Source organism: Nyctereutes procyonoides, unplaced genomic scaffold, assembly GCF_905146905.1.
Source record: "Nyctereutes procyonoides isolate TBG_1078 unplaced genomic scaffold, NYPRO_anot_genome, whole genome shotgun sequence".
NCBI classification, from domain to species: domain Eukaryota; kingdom Metazoa; phylum Chordata; class Mammalia; order Carnivora; family Canidae; genus Nyctereutes; species Nyctereutes procyonoides.
The window spans coordinates 5,674,904-5,689,219 of record NW_026575040.1 but is presented as its reverse complement, the minus strand read 5'-3'; the positions used below and the strand labels follow the sequence as shown (position 1 = coordinate 5,689,219).

General features: G+C 46.0%; 1 protein-coding gene across 2 annotated transcripts in view; it reads left to right on the top strand.

Annotated features, from left to right (window-relative positions):
* The window catches only part of THSD4 (thrombospondin type 1 domain containing 4), a 575,779-nt gene that overhangs the window by 13,518 nt on the left and 547,945 nt on the right, over positions 1-14,316 (top strand). For both annotated transcript variants that reach the window (XM_055320025.1, XM_055320026.1), the window contains exon 2: positions 10,115-10,222. In XM_055320025.1, coding sequence (XP_055176000.1) covers positions 10,194-10,222 — 29 coding nt within the window. In that variant the 5' untranslated portion in view covers positions 10,115-10,193. The remainder of the gene's footprint in view (positions 1-10,114; positions 10,223-14,316) is intronic.

The following is a 14,316-nucleotide window of genomic DNA, read 5'->3' as shown; positions in this document are numbered from 1 at the left end:
GACAAAGCTTTTAAAGCAGCCATCATAAAACGTTTCAGCGACTATGAATGTGCTTGAGACAAATGAAGAAAAAATGGAAAGTTTCAGAAAAATAGCAGACATCAAGAAAAAGCGAATGACAGTGTTCAAATTGAAAAATACAATGAAATAAAGTCTCACGGGGACGGGCTCAACCACAGAACAAGGATGACTGAGGAAAGAATCAGTGAATTTGAAGATGTAGCAATAAAAATCATCCAATTTGAGCAACAGAGAGAAAATAGACTGGGGGAGGGGGGAAAAAAAGGACAGATCCTCAGGGAGCTGTAGGACTATAATAAAGTCTCTGAAATCCTAAGACAGAAGAAAGAAGGTGGTACTGAAGAATACTCAGTAAACTAAAACTTCCTGGAGTTAGGCGAAGATACAAACCCATAGAATCTGGAAGTTTTAGTGAATTCCCAACCGGATAAATCCAAAGAAGTAAATAATTTCTATTTAATTGTAAAAATTAATTAATAATTATAATTAAATAATTTAGAATTATTTAATTCTAAAAATAATTTCTCAAAAGAAGAATGAAGTAAGAGGAATTGGTCTGGCAGGTTTCAGGACCCCTATAACTACACAAATCCAGACTGTGTGGTACTGGGGCTGTGGGATGGGCACATGGGTCAGCCCAGAATAGAGAACCCAGAAACACGCCCATCTGATTTTTGACAAAGGTTCACGAGAGAAGTCAGAGCAACACTAACTGTAATGATCTCAGTAATGAGCGGGATGATGCTGGTGAAAGATGGAAGAGAGAGGAAAGAGTTTATCTGAGAGATAATGTGAACGAAGACTTGAGGGTTGGCAAGAGGCCGGGCCTAGGGCATGCAGAAGGCCAGGTAAGCTTTGAGCCTTTATTTACTGGAAGGACGGTGGTGCCACCATGCAAGTGTAGGAAGGCTCAGCAGGAGGAGGGCCTGGTATAGAGCTGGTGGCTGGGTCCTTTTGTTATTTGTCTTGGGTGGGTCATCAGCTGGAGAAAGGAAATAGTCTGAATGAGAGGGGTAGGGTAGGTCTTGAGATGTTGAGTTTTTGAAACCTTAGCGTGAGATAACAATCAGAGAGATCAGAGTTCCCTACACCCCCACCCCCCACTTCCATGCACAGCTCATTGGTGGAGGCTGTTATTGTTGATATTTTTCTAGTCCTGGTTTGGATCACAAGGAGAGTCAATGAACCAGACAGAAGAGACAGGAAGAGAACAGATTTGCATGACCATTGAAGCTAGAGAAAAGAAGGTATGGTAATAGTTTCATTCTGCTAAACCCAATTGCCTTGTATTGTCCCCTTTGACCTCTCTGTGACCTTTGGCTCCAATGACTAGCTTCTCTAGGTTTCTTAATTCTTGACATGGCTCTGTTTCCCATTATCGTAATCTTTTAATCACAGCACCTGATTTCAGCTTTACCTAATACCAGCCCATCACAGAATTGTGTAAAGGAAGGGAGACTAATTTGCTAGGCTTCTGCTGCTTTCCGGAAGGATGTATGGAGCCTTTGGCATAGACTGCACAGCAGCGGTTGCTACAAACCATTGACTAGATTTCTATCACTTAAAAAAATAATGACATAATAATCAGATGTCAATGCAGAAGCCCAAGGGCCCAAGAGCTGAGCAAAAAAAAAAAACAAAAAAAAAGGCAAATCCTTTCCCCTAATGTTCAGGAGCACCAAGGGGGCAGAGAGCATGTGGCTGGCTGATTTATGGTGGCCGAGGCATACTGAGCCTGGACGTGTTCCGGACGGACAACTGCAAGCTGGTACTGAGGACTTGTCCTGGACTCAAGGCCAGAGCAGCCCTGGAGCGAACAGGGGGGAGCGCAGCCTCACACACAGCGGCTCCCTCCACCGGGGCCCATGCTGCAGCCTGCGTGTTGTGCACCAGGTTAGCGTGCGCGTGAGCAGTTTTCCTGGAAATGCGTATTTTGTTTTTAAAGATTTTATTTATTTATTCATCAGAGACACACAGAGAGAGGCAGAGACACAGGCAGAGGGAGAAGCAGGCTCCTGGCGGGGAGCCTGATGCGGGACTCGATCCCAGGTCTCCAGGATCAGGACCTGAGCCAAAGGCAGATGCTCAACCGCTGAGCCACCCAGGCGTCCCTGGAAATGTGTATTTGATGTATGACGTCAGGCGGCCTGAGAGAGGGTTCAATGTTCTGCAAAGACAAGCTGGACCGCAGCCATCGAGGGGCCTGGGTTCAGGTCCCGCTGCTCACTTACTGGCTCTGGGACTGTGGACATAACTGCTTCACTGCTCACAGCCTCAGCTTCTCTTTCTGTACAATGGGACTATCGCTGGCACCTGTTATATGTGGTAGCTTTTTTCCCTGAAAGAATCCCACATGAGCTGTGTTCTTCCCAGCCTCGAAGTCTCACCTAGACCCATTTTACAGACGAATGTGGTACTTACCCTCAGTGAATCTGCCTTTTTAGCGTTGGTGCGTCTGGCACACTCTCCTTCCCCGGTACGTGTGCGTTCATACACCTGCGTACGCGCATGCACACAGCTGTACACAGTGCTTGCTGGAGTGGCAGGAGGTCATTTGCAGGTGGCAGGACCTGAGCTTGTTAGCCGAAGGACAGGAGGTGGACCAGGAGGTTGGCTCAGCTGCCATTAGTCCCAGGGCCACCTGCCTTTGACCACGGTGGCTTTTGAAATGAGCCAGGTCATGATCTGGGGAGAGGGCCTGGGCAGCAAGTCTGTGGGAGTCTGATCTGGTTTCCTTTGGTAACTACACCCCAGGGATTACAAACTGCTCTCAGCAGAGAGTGCTGGGGAGAGGTCGATTCCCCAGGGGCGGGGAGGAGGGCTGGGTGTGTCTCTGGGGGCTTTTGATCCCCAGGTAGGGTGGCTGGTGGCCTGTCACAGCTGTTCATTGCAGGTTGCAGGCTTCGGGAGGCGGCTGCGTGTGGAATATCATAGTGTTATTTTCAGAAAGTGTTAGGTTTATCACGTGCTGTAAATCAAATCCCTAAGTAATATTTGGGGAAGAGGAAAGGTCTTCCTCCAGATGTATTTCTGCCTTTGATCCATAGGATCATGTCACTTGAAATTGAAAAAGCAACTTTGTACAGAGGCAGGAATGAGTCCTTGTTTATTTATTGCCTTCCTGATATTTCTGACCTTGAGTATTTTCCTTAGTTACCTGGGAAACGTTTTTTTTTTTTTAGGACTGAAAACAAATGTAAACCCCATCAATGTTAATGACCATGAAAATGATGCAGTTTGTATTAGAACCCTTAGCTAATCTGTGCTCATTACCGATTTCTTCAGGTAAGAAAGGAGAGGCAGGCCTTTCCTTTGAGGGAGTTTCAATGGCTCTTCAAACATTTTTTTCCTAAATTGGATTTGGTGGGTTTTTAGGTTACTCTGGGTGAGCCGGCCAGTTTGCAGAATGGAGGTTCGTTGGGAAGAAATGAATTATGTGGCTGGGTTTGCCTTTGACAGAAAAGAAAGGACAAATCCTGCAGGGGGGTAGGAGACAGAGGGAACGCAGAGGAGTGGGAGACAGAGGGGGTAGGAGACAGAGGGAACACAGGGAGTGGGAGGGGAATGTTCCTCTGGGTGGCTTCACCCAGCTGGAAGAGGTTGGAAATGTGACCTGGCCTAGGGCTCCTTGGGCCCCAGCCCTGAATACCCTGCTGCCTGTGGCCGGGTTTCCTGCAAGGGCTGTGGGGCATGATGACAGCTACCAGAGGGCTTGGGAGGGTGGGCTGCTCTGTGGAGGGTCAGCGCCTTCCTTCTGGTTCTAGGGCAGTCTGCAGCGACTGACCAAGCATCAGCAGGAGCAGAGAGAAATCAGACGTGTGGTGTCTCTGTTCCGATCATTTAAGTCAGCCCTGTCCGGATGCGGGTAGAGGGCAGTGTCAGATGACGATCTAGTGCATAAAGTCTGTGATCAGGGTGCTTGGATTTGAATCCTAACTCCCCCACCTACTAGCTGGGTGGCTTGGAAAAGCGACCTAACTTCTCTGTACTCCATTTCCCAGTGGTACTGCCTTCAAGAGGCTGTTGTGCGGATAAAATGTGTATCAAGCATAGAGAATGCCAGTTGGCACATGGTAGCCACTCAGTAGACATTTGCTAGCATCCTCGGCCTCGCAATTATTAGTATCTGAAATAATAGATCATTAAATGGCTCATCTTGGCTCCCTTTGTTCTAGGCGATGTTCATGCACAATAAACAATCATGTCCTGAAATGTTTCACTGCCAGCAAATCCTCGAGGCACACCCAACCCCTTAGGAGAGCATCCATCCGTCCATCCATCCATCCATCCATCCATCCATTCATTTGTTTACTAAATGTCTAGCTAAGCATGAATCCCTGCTACGTGGGAGCCAGAGAGTCTAATAGAGTGAAAAGAGGACCAGCTCTGCTGTTGGTGATCTGTTCTCAAGTCCCAGGCCTACCTTCCACCCACTGTGTGGTCTCGGGTTTGTTGTGAGGATTAAACAGCATGACTCATGTCCCATATCAGGTGCTTAGTAAAAGCTGCTTCCTTCTCTTCTTCCACGTGACTGATGTTGGAAGACAGTTGTGGGTTGGACACTGCTGTTGGGAGCCTGCGTTCCGGTATTTTTTTGTCCACAGACAACTGGAATGCCAGATAGGGGGCGCTGCAGAGGGCCAGCCACAGTTCTGTGAGGAGAAAGTTGGCAGAAATGGTGGCGGAGCAGGAAAAGGTGTTGGTGATGTTGGTAAAGGCTGGATGGGGAGGAATGTAGGCCCAGTGCCAACGCTCTTGTTCTGGCAGGACCTTCGGGGGGGGGGGGTTGGGGGTTCTGACACTTGCCCCGACCACGTGTTATGATGCTGATTTGGGTCTGGAAGTGCCTCTTGGACTCTCTGGTCCTCATTCTTGCAGTGTGTCCCTTCCAGTGCTCCAGGGGGTCGGGCTCTTGTGTGTCTGGTGGTTGGTTCACATCATGGGAGTTCTGGAGGGAGAAGCCTAAGTGTGAGGGGAAGGCCCAGAGGTAGAACTGGCACCTGCATTTGGGCTGCGGCCTTGGGGATGGCCTCTCGGAGCCCACACGCGAGAGGCTGAGTAGGTCCTCCTCTTCTGGGGTCCATAGAAATTGGGTTGGTTTTTCCAGGAGTTCTGGTCAGGCCATGAGGAAAAGGGGCAGGAAAGGTGCTCAGAGGTGGGCCTGTGGGTCAGGGGCTGCAGAATAGTGCCGTTGTCCAGGGCGCAGGGGCATCTTCTGGGGTTGAGAGGCAGTTTTTGCCCTGGGTTAGGCCTGTCATGGCTCCTCTGCCTCCACCATGCTGAGCCCTGGAAGCCCCCGCACTTCCTCCCAGCGTGTGGGGACCGTGACTTTAGCCTGACCCGAATCTGGTGACGGTTCGGCCTTCCTGCAGGATTTCTGTGGAGAGAAGAGAGGGGTCGGGCCTTTATCCTCCAGGGCCCACATGTTCTAAGAGAAATGAGATTGTTGGAATTTTTGATCACTGTCAAGAAAAGTTACAGGTCTACAGAAGCAAACCTCAGAAAGCAGAATCGGCTCCACAGACGGCACGGTGCTGCCCAACAAATTTTCAGGAAACTTCACTTTCCTCAAACTTCCCTGCTCCAGAACCTACAATGGCTCTTTCTTGGGTCTCCTCAAAATTCTCATAGTGCAGCTTTTTGGGGGCTTGGATAATGTGGCTCTTGCCACGGGATCCCTGGGTGGCGCAGTGGTTTAGCGCCGGTCTTTGGCCCAGGGCGCGATCCTGGAGACCCGGGATCGAATCCCACGTCAGGCTCCCGGTGCATGGAGCCTGCTTCTCCCTCTGCCTGTGTCTCTGCCTCTCTCTCTCTCTCTGTGACTGTCATAAATAAAAAAAAAAAAAAAATGTGGCTCTTGCCTCATCTTCATGATTTTGTTCCCTCTAATCAGTTAGAACCCTGCCGTGCCTTCTGGTCTTTCTGAGCTACGGCATTTAAATAGTCCACGGGCCACAGCGAGCCATGGTTAGCCTCCCCGTGTGCGATGGACGCCAGGGTGCGTCTCTGCTCTTTCATTCTTTTCTATTTCATTTTAAAAAGTGCAGGTAGCAGGGCACCTGGGTGGCTCATCGGTTAAGCCTCAGGCACTTGGTTTCGGCTCGGGTCCTGATCCCAGGGTTGTGAGATCGAGCCCCGTATCAGGCTTCCCATTTGGTGGGGAACCTGCTGGAGATTCTTTCTCTCCCCCTGCCCCCCCCCAAATAAATAAATACATATTTTTTTTAAAGTACAGGACATGACCCACAAAACTGATTTTATGACTGAGTAAGGGGTTGTGACCCAGAGTCTGAAGCAGAACTGATTTCACACAATAGTGATCATGGAAGCACAGGTGAACGCTAGGAAATGACAGAGCTGCTCCTGTCTCTGCCAGAATAAGCTTATCAACTGTATCATGAGATAAAAGTAGTGAATCAAATCTGATTAAGAAGTTGGGGGGGGTCCCCGGGTGGCTCAGCGGTTTAGCGCCGCCTTCGGCCCACGTTGTGATCCTGGAGACCCAGGATCGAGTCCCACGTCGGGCTCCCTGCATGGAGCCTGCTTCTCCCTTTGCCTGTGTCTCTGCCTCTCTCTCTGTGTCTCTCATGAATAAATAAATAAAATCTTTAAAAAAAAGAAAAGAAGTTGGTCAAAAAACCTTTTACACTAGTGGCCTCCAAAATTTTTTTTGATTGCCTACTGCATCAGAAAAAAATGTTGACCTCGTATAACTCCCACGTACCATTTGGTTATCCTTTTTTAACCAATGTGTGATATGACCACATAAAGCAAACACCCAAATTATAAATTTTAAAAGGATGAGATTGGGGCACCTGAGTGGCTCAGTTGGTTAAACATCTGACTCTCAATTTCAGCTCAGGTCATGATCTCAGGGATCACGAGATGGAGCCCTGCATTGGACTTTGTGCTGGGTGTGGAGTCTGCTTGGGGTTCGCTCTCTCTTTCCTGCTGCCCCCCCACTCCTCACTCTTTCTCTCTCTCTTAAAATAAAATAAAATAAAATAAAATAAAATAAAATAAAGATAAAGATAAAGATGAAAGAAACCCTATTTTTAAAAAGGTTTTATTTATTTATTCATGAGAGACACAGAGAGAGGCAGAGACAGAGGCAGAGGGAGAAGCAGGCTCCCTGCGGGGAGCCTGACTTGGGACTCGATCCCAGGACCCTGGGGTGACGCCCTGAGCCAAAGGCAGATGCTCAAGCACCGAGCCACCCAGGCGCCGGAAAGAAACCCTATTTTAAAATAACATGCTAATCATGACTTCATTCTATTATCAGCAAGGGTCTGAAAGCAAAATACACATAGAAGATGGGGGGTCCATGGTTCTTAGCAGTGGCTGTAAATCTATTTTCAAATTGTTTTGATGATTTAAGATATTTCTCTGGTTGACCTCTTGTCAGATTTGGAAGCCACTGCTTAGCAACACACCTCCTTTCCTCAACCTTGCCCTTCCTTTCCTGGCAACACCAGAAAGGCTCTGTTGGCACCTTGTTTTGCTACTTCTGTCCTCCAGAAATCCGGAGGGAGTCATCCCTGGCACTTCTCTTTCCTTCACGCCCTCAGCCATTCATTGACCGTATTCTGGGGCTCTTATCTCTGAGCAGTCTGCACGACCGCCTTCTTCCTCCCACCTGCTCCCACGTCCGGTTCCCTCCTCCCGTGATGTCCCCTCCACCCCGGCCCACACCTGCTTGCCCTTCAAGCCCCAGCATAAAGGCCTCTTCCTCCGAGGGGCCCTTCTCTGGCCACTGCCCCATATACTGTGTGAGGCACCTTGGACTTCCTTTCATGGTGCTTATTAGCACAATTTTAATTTTATACTTACTTATGTTCCAGTTTGTTTAAAGTATATAGTCGTCCAGCATCTAGACTCTTAAGTTCCTGGAGGGCAGCAACCCTGCCTGCGGTGCTGTGTGTGTGTGTGTGTGTGTGTGTCCGGTACCCAGTTCACCCAGTCTTAGTAAACACTTCATGCAACAGCCCTATGGGTAGTTCCAAACAGTATCCTCACTTTACAGATGAGGAAATTGAGAGACAAAAGGGGTGATGCCAAAGGCCAGCTGGCTAATAAATGAGGATGTTGTTGGCAGACCTAGGCCTTACCGGTTACAATGCGTCTGCTTACACCAGCTGCTCTGGATTGTTCATTTGAAACCAGTGTAGACTAAAGGCTGATTTTATTATGTCCCCTCTTCCTTGCTGATGTCTGACCAGCCCTCTACAGTGAGTCTTCTCTTGAACTAGCTTGATTTGTGCTTAGGGTCTCTGCATAACACTACTTACTTACCTTATGTTGTTCTAGATAGCACTAGCCTTTCTCAGACGATTCCATGTCCCTGAATCTTATCTACCAAAGCTAGATTATAAAGCGAAACCCTGCCCTGACTCATCCTTCTCTCGACTTTCATAATAGGTACATAGTTATTAATTAGTTGATTATTATTAGGAGCTAGGCAAAGATTTTTGTCCTACTCCCAAGGTAGGTCCTCTCTTCACACATACCCACTGCCCAGCCAAGAGCAAGACCATGCCTTGGATTCAGAGGAGTTTTAACTGTTCCAGTTTACGCTCGCTGGCTGTCTGCCTGGTGGATCTCAGTGTAACTCTGGCAGAGACCCAAGAATTTGAGGGTCTTCGGTGCCATGAGTAATTTCATGAGTTGCTGATGGCTAATTAGGGGTGATTACAGTTAAGAGGCTTTCCTTTCTTAATAGCCCCCAGAAAGGGCTGGTGGTAACTTTTAAAATCTTGATTATTTCCCCCTGGAAATGGAATGTTCTGATTCTCATAACTGTCTTAAGTCCTTATAATTTATCTCCCCATCCTCACCCCATCCCTTTCTAGTAAGAAGGGAATCCGAAGTCCTGGGAAGACTGTGGAAACCAATGATTTTGGAAAACTGGTTTTATTGGAGAGGACCCCTGGGCACGCCTTGAAATCTCGCTTCCTTTATTTGTCTTTCCCTGAAAGGAGGTGCAGGAGGAGGGGAGGCTGGGCCATGGGTTTTCTTCGCAAGTTCTATTACATTCCAGCCAAACCTCCCGTCCCAGGCTTTCTGATGCTGTTTATAATTTTACCTTCGAAACTGTTACTCATCTGACAGTGGTCAGATGTTCTGTTTAGTAAGGGCTTCTGGGTAAAGAGGTACTTGTCAGTGACGGGTCTCACCCTCCTGTTTTTCCTGTGATAACACATTTGAAGTGTTGCTTGACATCTTCTTGCATCAGTATCAGCAGAGCTCCTTGGGGAGGGATGTCGCTTGGCGCCAGGCCCTGGGCCGAGCACAGTGCATGTGTCCGCTCACCGATTCCCCACCCCCTGTGGCCCTTTTTAGGCTGTATTTTTAAACATTTCATTGAGATATAATTCACATGGCATACCCTTTACCGACTTAACATCTACAATTACATGATTTTTAATCCATTCACAGGATTGCGCAGCCATCACCACAGTGTAATTGGAGAACATTTTTGTCACCCCGGGAGGAAACCTTGTGCTTCTCATTAGCCCCTCCCCACCTTCCCGACCCTGGCAACCACTACCGTATTTTTTCTCTATAAATTTGCTTATTCTGACCATTTCCTATAAATGGAGTCATGCAATATGTCGCCTCTTGTGGCTGGCTTCTTTCACTTACGATGATGTTTTCAAGGTTCATCACACTGTAGCATTTCTTTTTATTGTTAGGCAGTATTTTTGCCTCTATGGTACAGTTGGGGAAACCAAGACACACACAGGTAAAACGACTTTCCTGTGGTCACTTTAGCCTTTAACAGATGGAGCTAGATTTCCAGTACAATCTTTTGCCTAATGCCAACTCTGCGATTAGCCGGACTCTGAGATAATTATATGAATAGTAATTTATTGAACATCTTTTGTGGATCAATCCCTGTGTTTGTCCCATAAGTTTGTTACTTCATGTGCATACATGAGGGTTTCAATTGGGATATCTTATAACCATAACTGGATGGTGGCATTTTTGTTATCGTATCTTCCATTTGCTTGCTTCTGGTTTCATTGGCCCACTTAGGCTGTAGGACCTTCCTGAGCAAATGATGCTGACAATAGTATTGTTATTCCTTCTGCAGGAGTTGGACACCACTCCCATCTGCAGGAAATTGGTAACATCTCAGAGGAGCCCTTGCTTCTTCCGGGACATCCAGCATCATGGTTTCTCATTTCATGGGGTCTCTCAGGTAAGTGGAAAGCCTTTTAAAAAAAGAAACAAGAAAATAGGAAATTTGATATTTGCATTTTACTATTTAGTCCCATAGTAATTAGCCTTGAGGAAATGCAATATCTTTGATACACTCTGTACGTATGTGTAGTAGGTTTGCTATTCATAAGGGCCACCGAGGCCTAGGGAGCTGTGTACTGTGGGAAGATCTAGGCCCTCGGACCTAGATCCAAATGGCTTGACTTCTACCCCATGCTCTATGTACTCTTTCCTGGGACACCACTAGGATCCAGATTTTTATCTTTATTTAAGTAAAAACATTCCTGGATCCGTGGATGTTTATCATGGCTCCACACTGGAATTATCTGAAGAACTTAAAAGAGGTTTTGTCCTCTGGCTGCATCACTATAGATTTGGACTTCGTTGATCTGTTGTGCTTTAAAAGTGACCTCTGTGGTTCCTTCTGCTCAAAACATCTTGACCTTAACCTGTGTTTTTTATTGGATCCTGATACAAACCATGCAGGGTAAATAGAGTACATAGTAGTATCTCTATTTTGTACATGAGAAAACCCTGTGGCTAACTCGTGGATGCCACATTCCTTCCGTACAGGGTTGGGAAGAGAGCTGGGTACTCTGGAACTGTCTTCCATGTCATGAAGGCTGTTTTCACACATTTCTTTAAGCTGATGGTAGACTCTCTTAAAAAATTTTCCATCCAAATGCTATGTAAGAGCTCAATATACAAAATGGCCAATGGCAGTATTTTATTAAGATCAATTTACCTCCTAAGGTTGAATCTGCAACATTTACACATTATGAGATCAATGGGTCTGTTTTGATAAACACCACAATTTGAAATCAGGGTGTATGGATGATAGCTCGTACGTCAGCCTCAGCATCTGGATTACTCTGCACTTATCTTAGCTCTGTAGTATTAGGAGAATCTTGATCCCCACAGGTAAGCAATTGCAGTTCCTCAAGGAAGTTCGTCTTGCAAATCTCAAGAGACTCTTTAAATAAATCGACTCAGAATCTAGAAAGAGGGGAAGGAAGAACTTTATGTTTAAAAGTTGAGTCACAAGGATATCTTGTGCTTTTTTTTTCTTTCATAATTGTACATTAGTCCCGAATGCTTAGAACTTACAATAAAAAATAAAATGGTCTATAATATGTTATTATGGTGGTGCCACATGTGATTGCCCAACTAGAGGGCTAGAGCATTTGCCAGGCAGATGCTCTCAGGCCAACGCCTGACATTTAATTGAGTGTAGTGTGTGTGTGTGTATGTGTGTGTGTGTGTGTGTGTGTGTGAGAGAGAGAGAGAGAGAGAGAGAGAGAGAGAGAGCTTTAGTCTGTAGTTGCTTGTATAATTTTACATGAACTGACATGTGCAGGCCTGAAATCCATAGACCCATGTAGAGCTACAACCTTCTTCATTAATGTCATTCACGAGTGTGTCACAGAGTCAGAGAAGGCAGGAAAAACTCCCTTCTGAGGCTTCTGTAAAATCCAGCTGTTCACAGGGCAGCCCAGATCTATTCAGGGTTAATATTTGGTAACTAATCCAAATCAGTATGTTTGTATTTTTAAACGTGTGAAAAATTGTTTGTTTGTTTGTTTGTTTATTTATTTATTTATTAAGATTTTATTTATTTATTCATGAGGGAGAGAGAGAGAGAGGCAGAGGGAGAAGCAGGCTCCATGCAGGGAGCCTGATGTGGGACTTGATCCCAGGACTCCAGGATCCTGCCCTGGGCCAAAGGCAGGGGCTAAACCGCTGAGCCACCCAGGAATCCCCTGAAAAATAGTTTAAAAGATATTTCAAGACATGAGCTCTGCATCCCGTTTGTAGAAGCCCCGGTATACTGCTGTATAACCATAGGGGAGTGACACATGCAGTTGGGCCATGGGTCACTTCAGACCCACAGCATATCTGCACACCAGGACCCAGTGGGGGACAGAGAAGTGATCACGGTCACATATTGAACTGGATTGAAAATACAGCAGATGACCTAATATGGTAGGCAGGTGTAAGTCTGGCCACCAGTAGAAATGCCTCTACGAGTACTGAGGATTCTCAAAAATGTGGCCACTCAGGCCACACAGGAAGGCCATTACTTAGGAGAACTGCCTTTTGCAAAGTTGTTTTTTTTTTTTTTTGCAAAGAATTTTGGAATTTTAATTGATGCCCCTGCAAAAACATTTAACCTCTCCTGATGACCTGATTGGTGGTTGGAAGCCATCTCCCTCTGAGAGAAATCTGGTGGCTTCACCTCCAGGTTGTACATTATCTTGGAGAAATTGCCACAGGTTAGAAATTAGCAGGGTGGGAGTAGTCGAAAGCTGGATGTGGCCTTGCCACCCTTGGGATGGACCTTTGGAAGTCTTGCCAGACCTTCAGCGTTAGAGTCTTTCCAAAGGGGCTGTTAGAACAGGGCTACGCACAGGATATTTCTTCAAGACTTCTGCTGTAAGGACCTGGAGAGAGCAAATGTGAGCTCTGAGGATTGGCGATTCTTTGTGAAGGCTCAGCTGGAGCTTTCCATGAGGCCCCCTTCATAAGCCAGGTACTTGTAAACCATTTTGCATTCTGTTTCTAGGGCCTTGTAAATCTATTTTAATTTGAAAAAAAAAAAAAGAAAAGAAAAGAAAAGAAAAGAAACAACCAAGAACTAGAGACTTTTGTCTAAATGCTTTAGAAAATGTTCTTAGGGGAAGGGCTGTGTTTACTTTAAGAGTGAGATGTCTTTGGTAACATTGGTAGATGACACACACACACAAATATTAAGGGCTTTTTAATATTTATCAAGGCAACCAAATACATAAAGATCAATTGGAAAAGCTGGAGGATTTCTCTACCTATAGAGAAAACAGGTCAAGATTAGAAGTTAGCTGCCAAGAAAATCCCTGAGAGGAAAAACCGTTTAAGGGGATTCACAATTCTGATAGGCAGAGATTTTGTTTTAAAAATCCCTCCCCAGTTTTTGCCAAGCCACAAAGAAACAGAAAGCCAGCTTCTCCCTCATTGAAAAAGACAGAGAAGCCCTGAGTATTAACATAGTAAGAGTATCTCTGGCCTGCTCAAAGTCTGCAATAATAAAAAGAATCACTGTTAAACCCAGTAGCAGAAAAAAAAAAAAAACACACTACAATTTTAACTCTCCGTGGAGTTCATTAGGGAGTTCTCATTGAACATTGGGCAAACCGGGATGCTGTGCAAAATTCAGGGCAGGGAAAATCCATCTGGACCAAAGGGTTGGTTGAGGGTACATTAGGGAGTCTTTGTCACCTGTTACAATTTAATGAGGGAAAGATAGTAAGTGAAGCAAATATACATACATTTCGTAAAGTCTTGCTCCAAAGGGTACACCCATATTTTTATATGCTACGGGTACAGCTTTATGTGTTTGTTCAGTGATTGAGGGGAAGCAAACACAGTTTTCCGGCCAAATCAGTGTAACAAGTGGGGATGACCACCTACCGTGGCCAGCTGAAAAAAATCTCTCTCGAGCTGGTCTGCTTGGTCAGGGGCTCATTTTGTACCCAGCAATAGGTGCCCCTCCTTTAGCACAGTGGACGGCCCTTACGCGTGAAACGAAAAACACAGAGGAAAACAAAACAGTTGGAGACGCCAGACAAGTGGTTAAATTGGCAGGAAGTCGTGTTGACTCGGTGATCCTTATTTTGAATAAGGTGGTCCTTATTTTGAAGAAATGCGGATGTAATTAGAGAGATTACAGAGGTAGATGGTGATTTTTATAGATCTTATGAAGTAGGGTTCTGGATCATTTTAAGGGGCTTACAGGTTGATGGCCCCAGGTCAAGTGTCTGGTTTTAGTCTTCGGAAACTTAAGGATTTTCTTTGCCGTGACATACGTGTCAGTAAAGTAATATTGCTGGAACGCCTGTCAGCTGCTTCACTTAGAAATACAAGTGGAAGTGACTGAGGAAATGAGAAGGAGAAAGGGGGCTGTTTGGGGCCGACTGAAAAGGATCCTGAATACAGAAAGGAAAAAAAGAAGTGGGTTGAGAAGATGTGTTTGTATGAGGGTGCCCCAAATAGTGGTGTTTGTGGTATGATCAGTGAAAACAGAGACCCCCCTCAGGGATC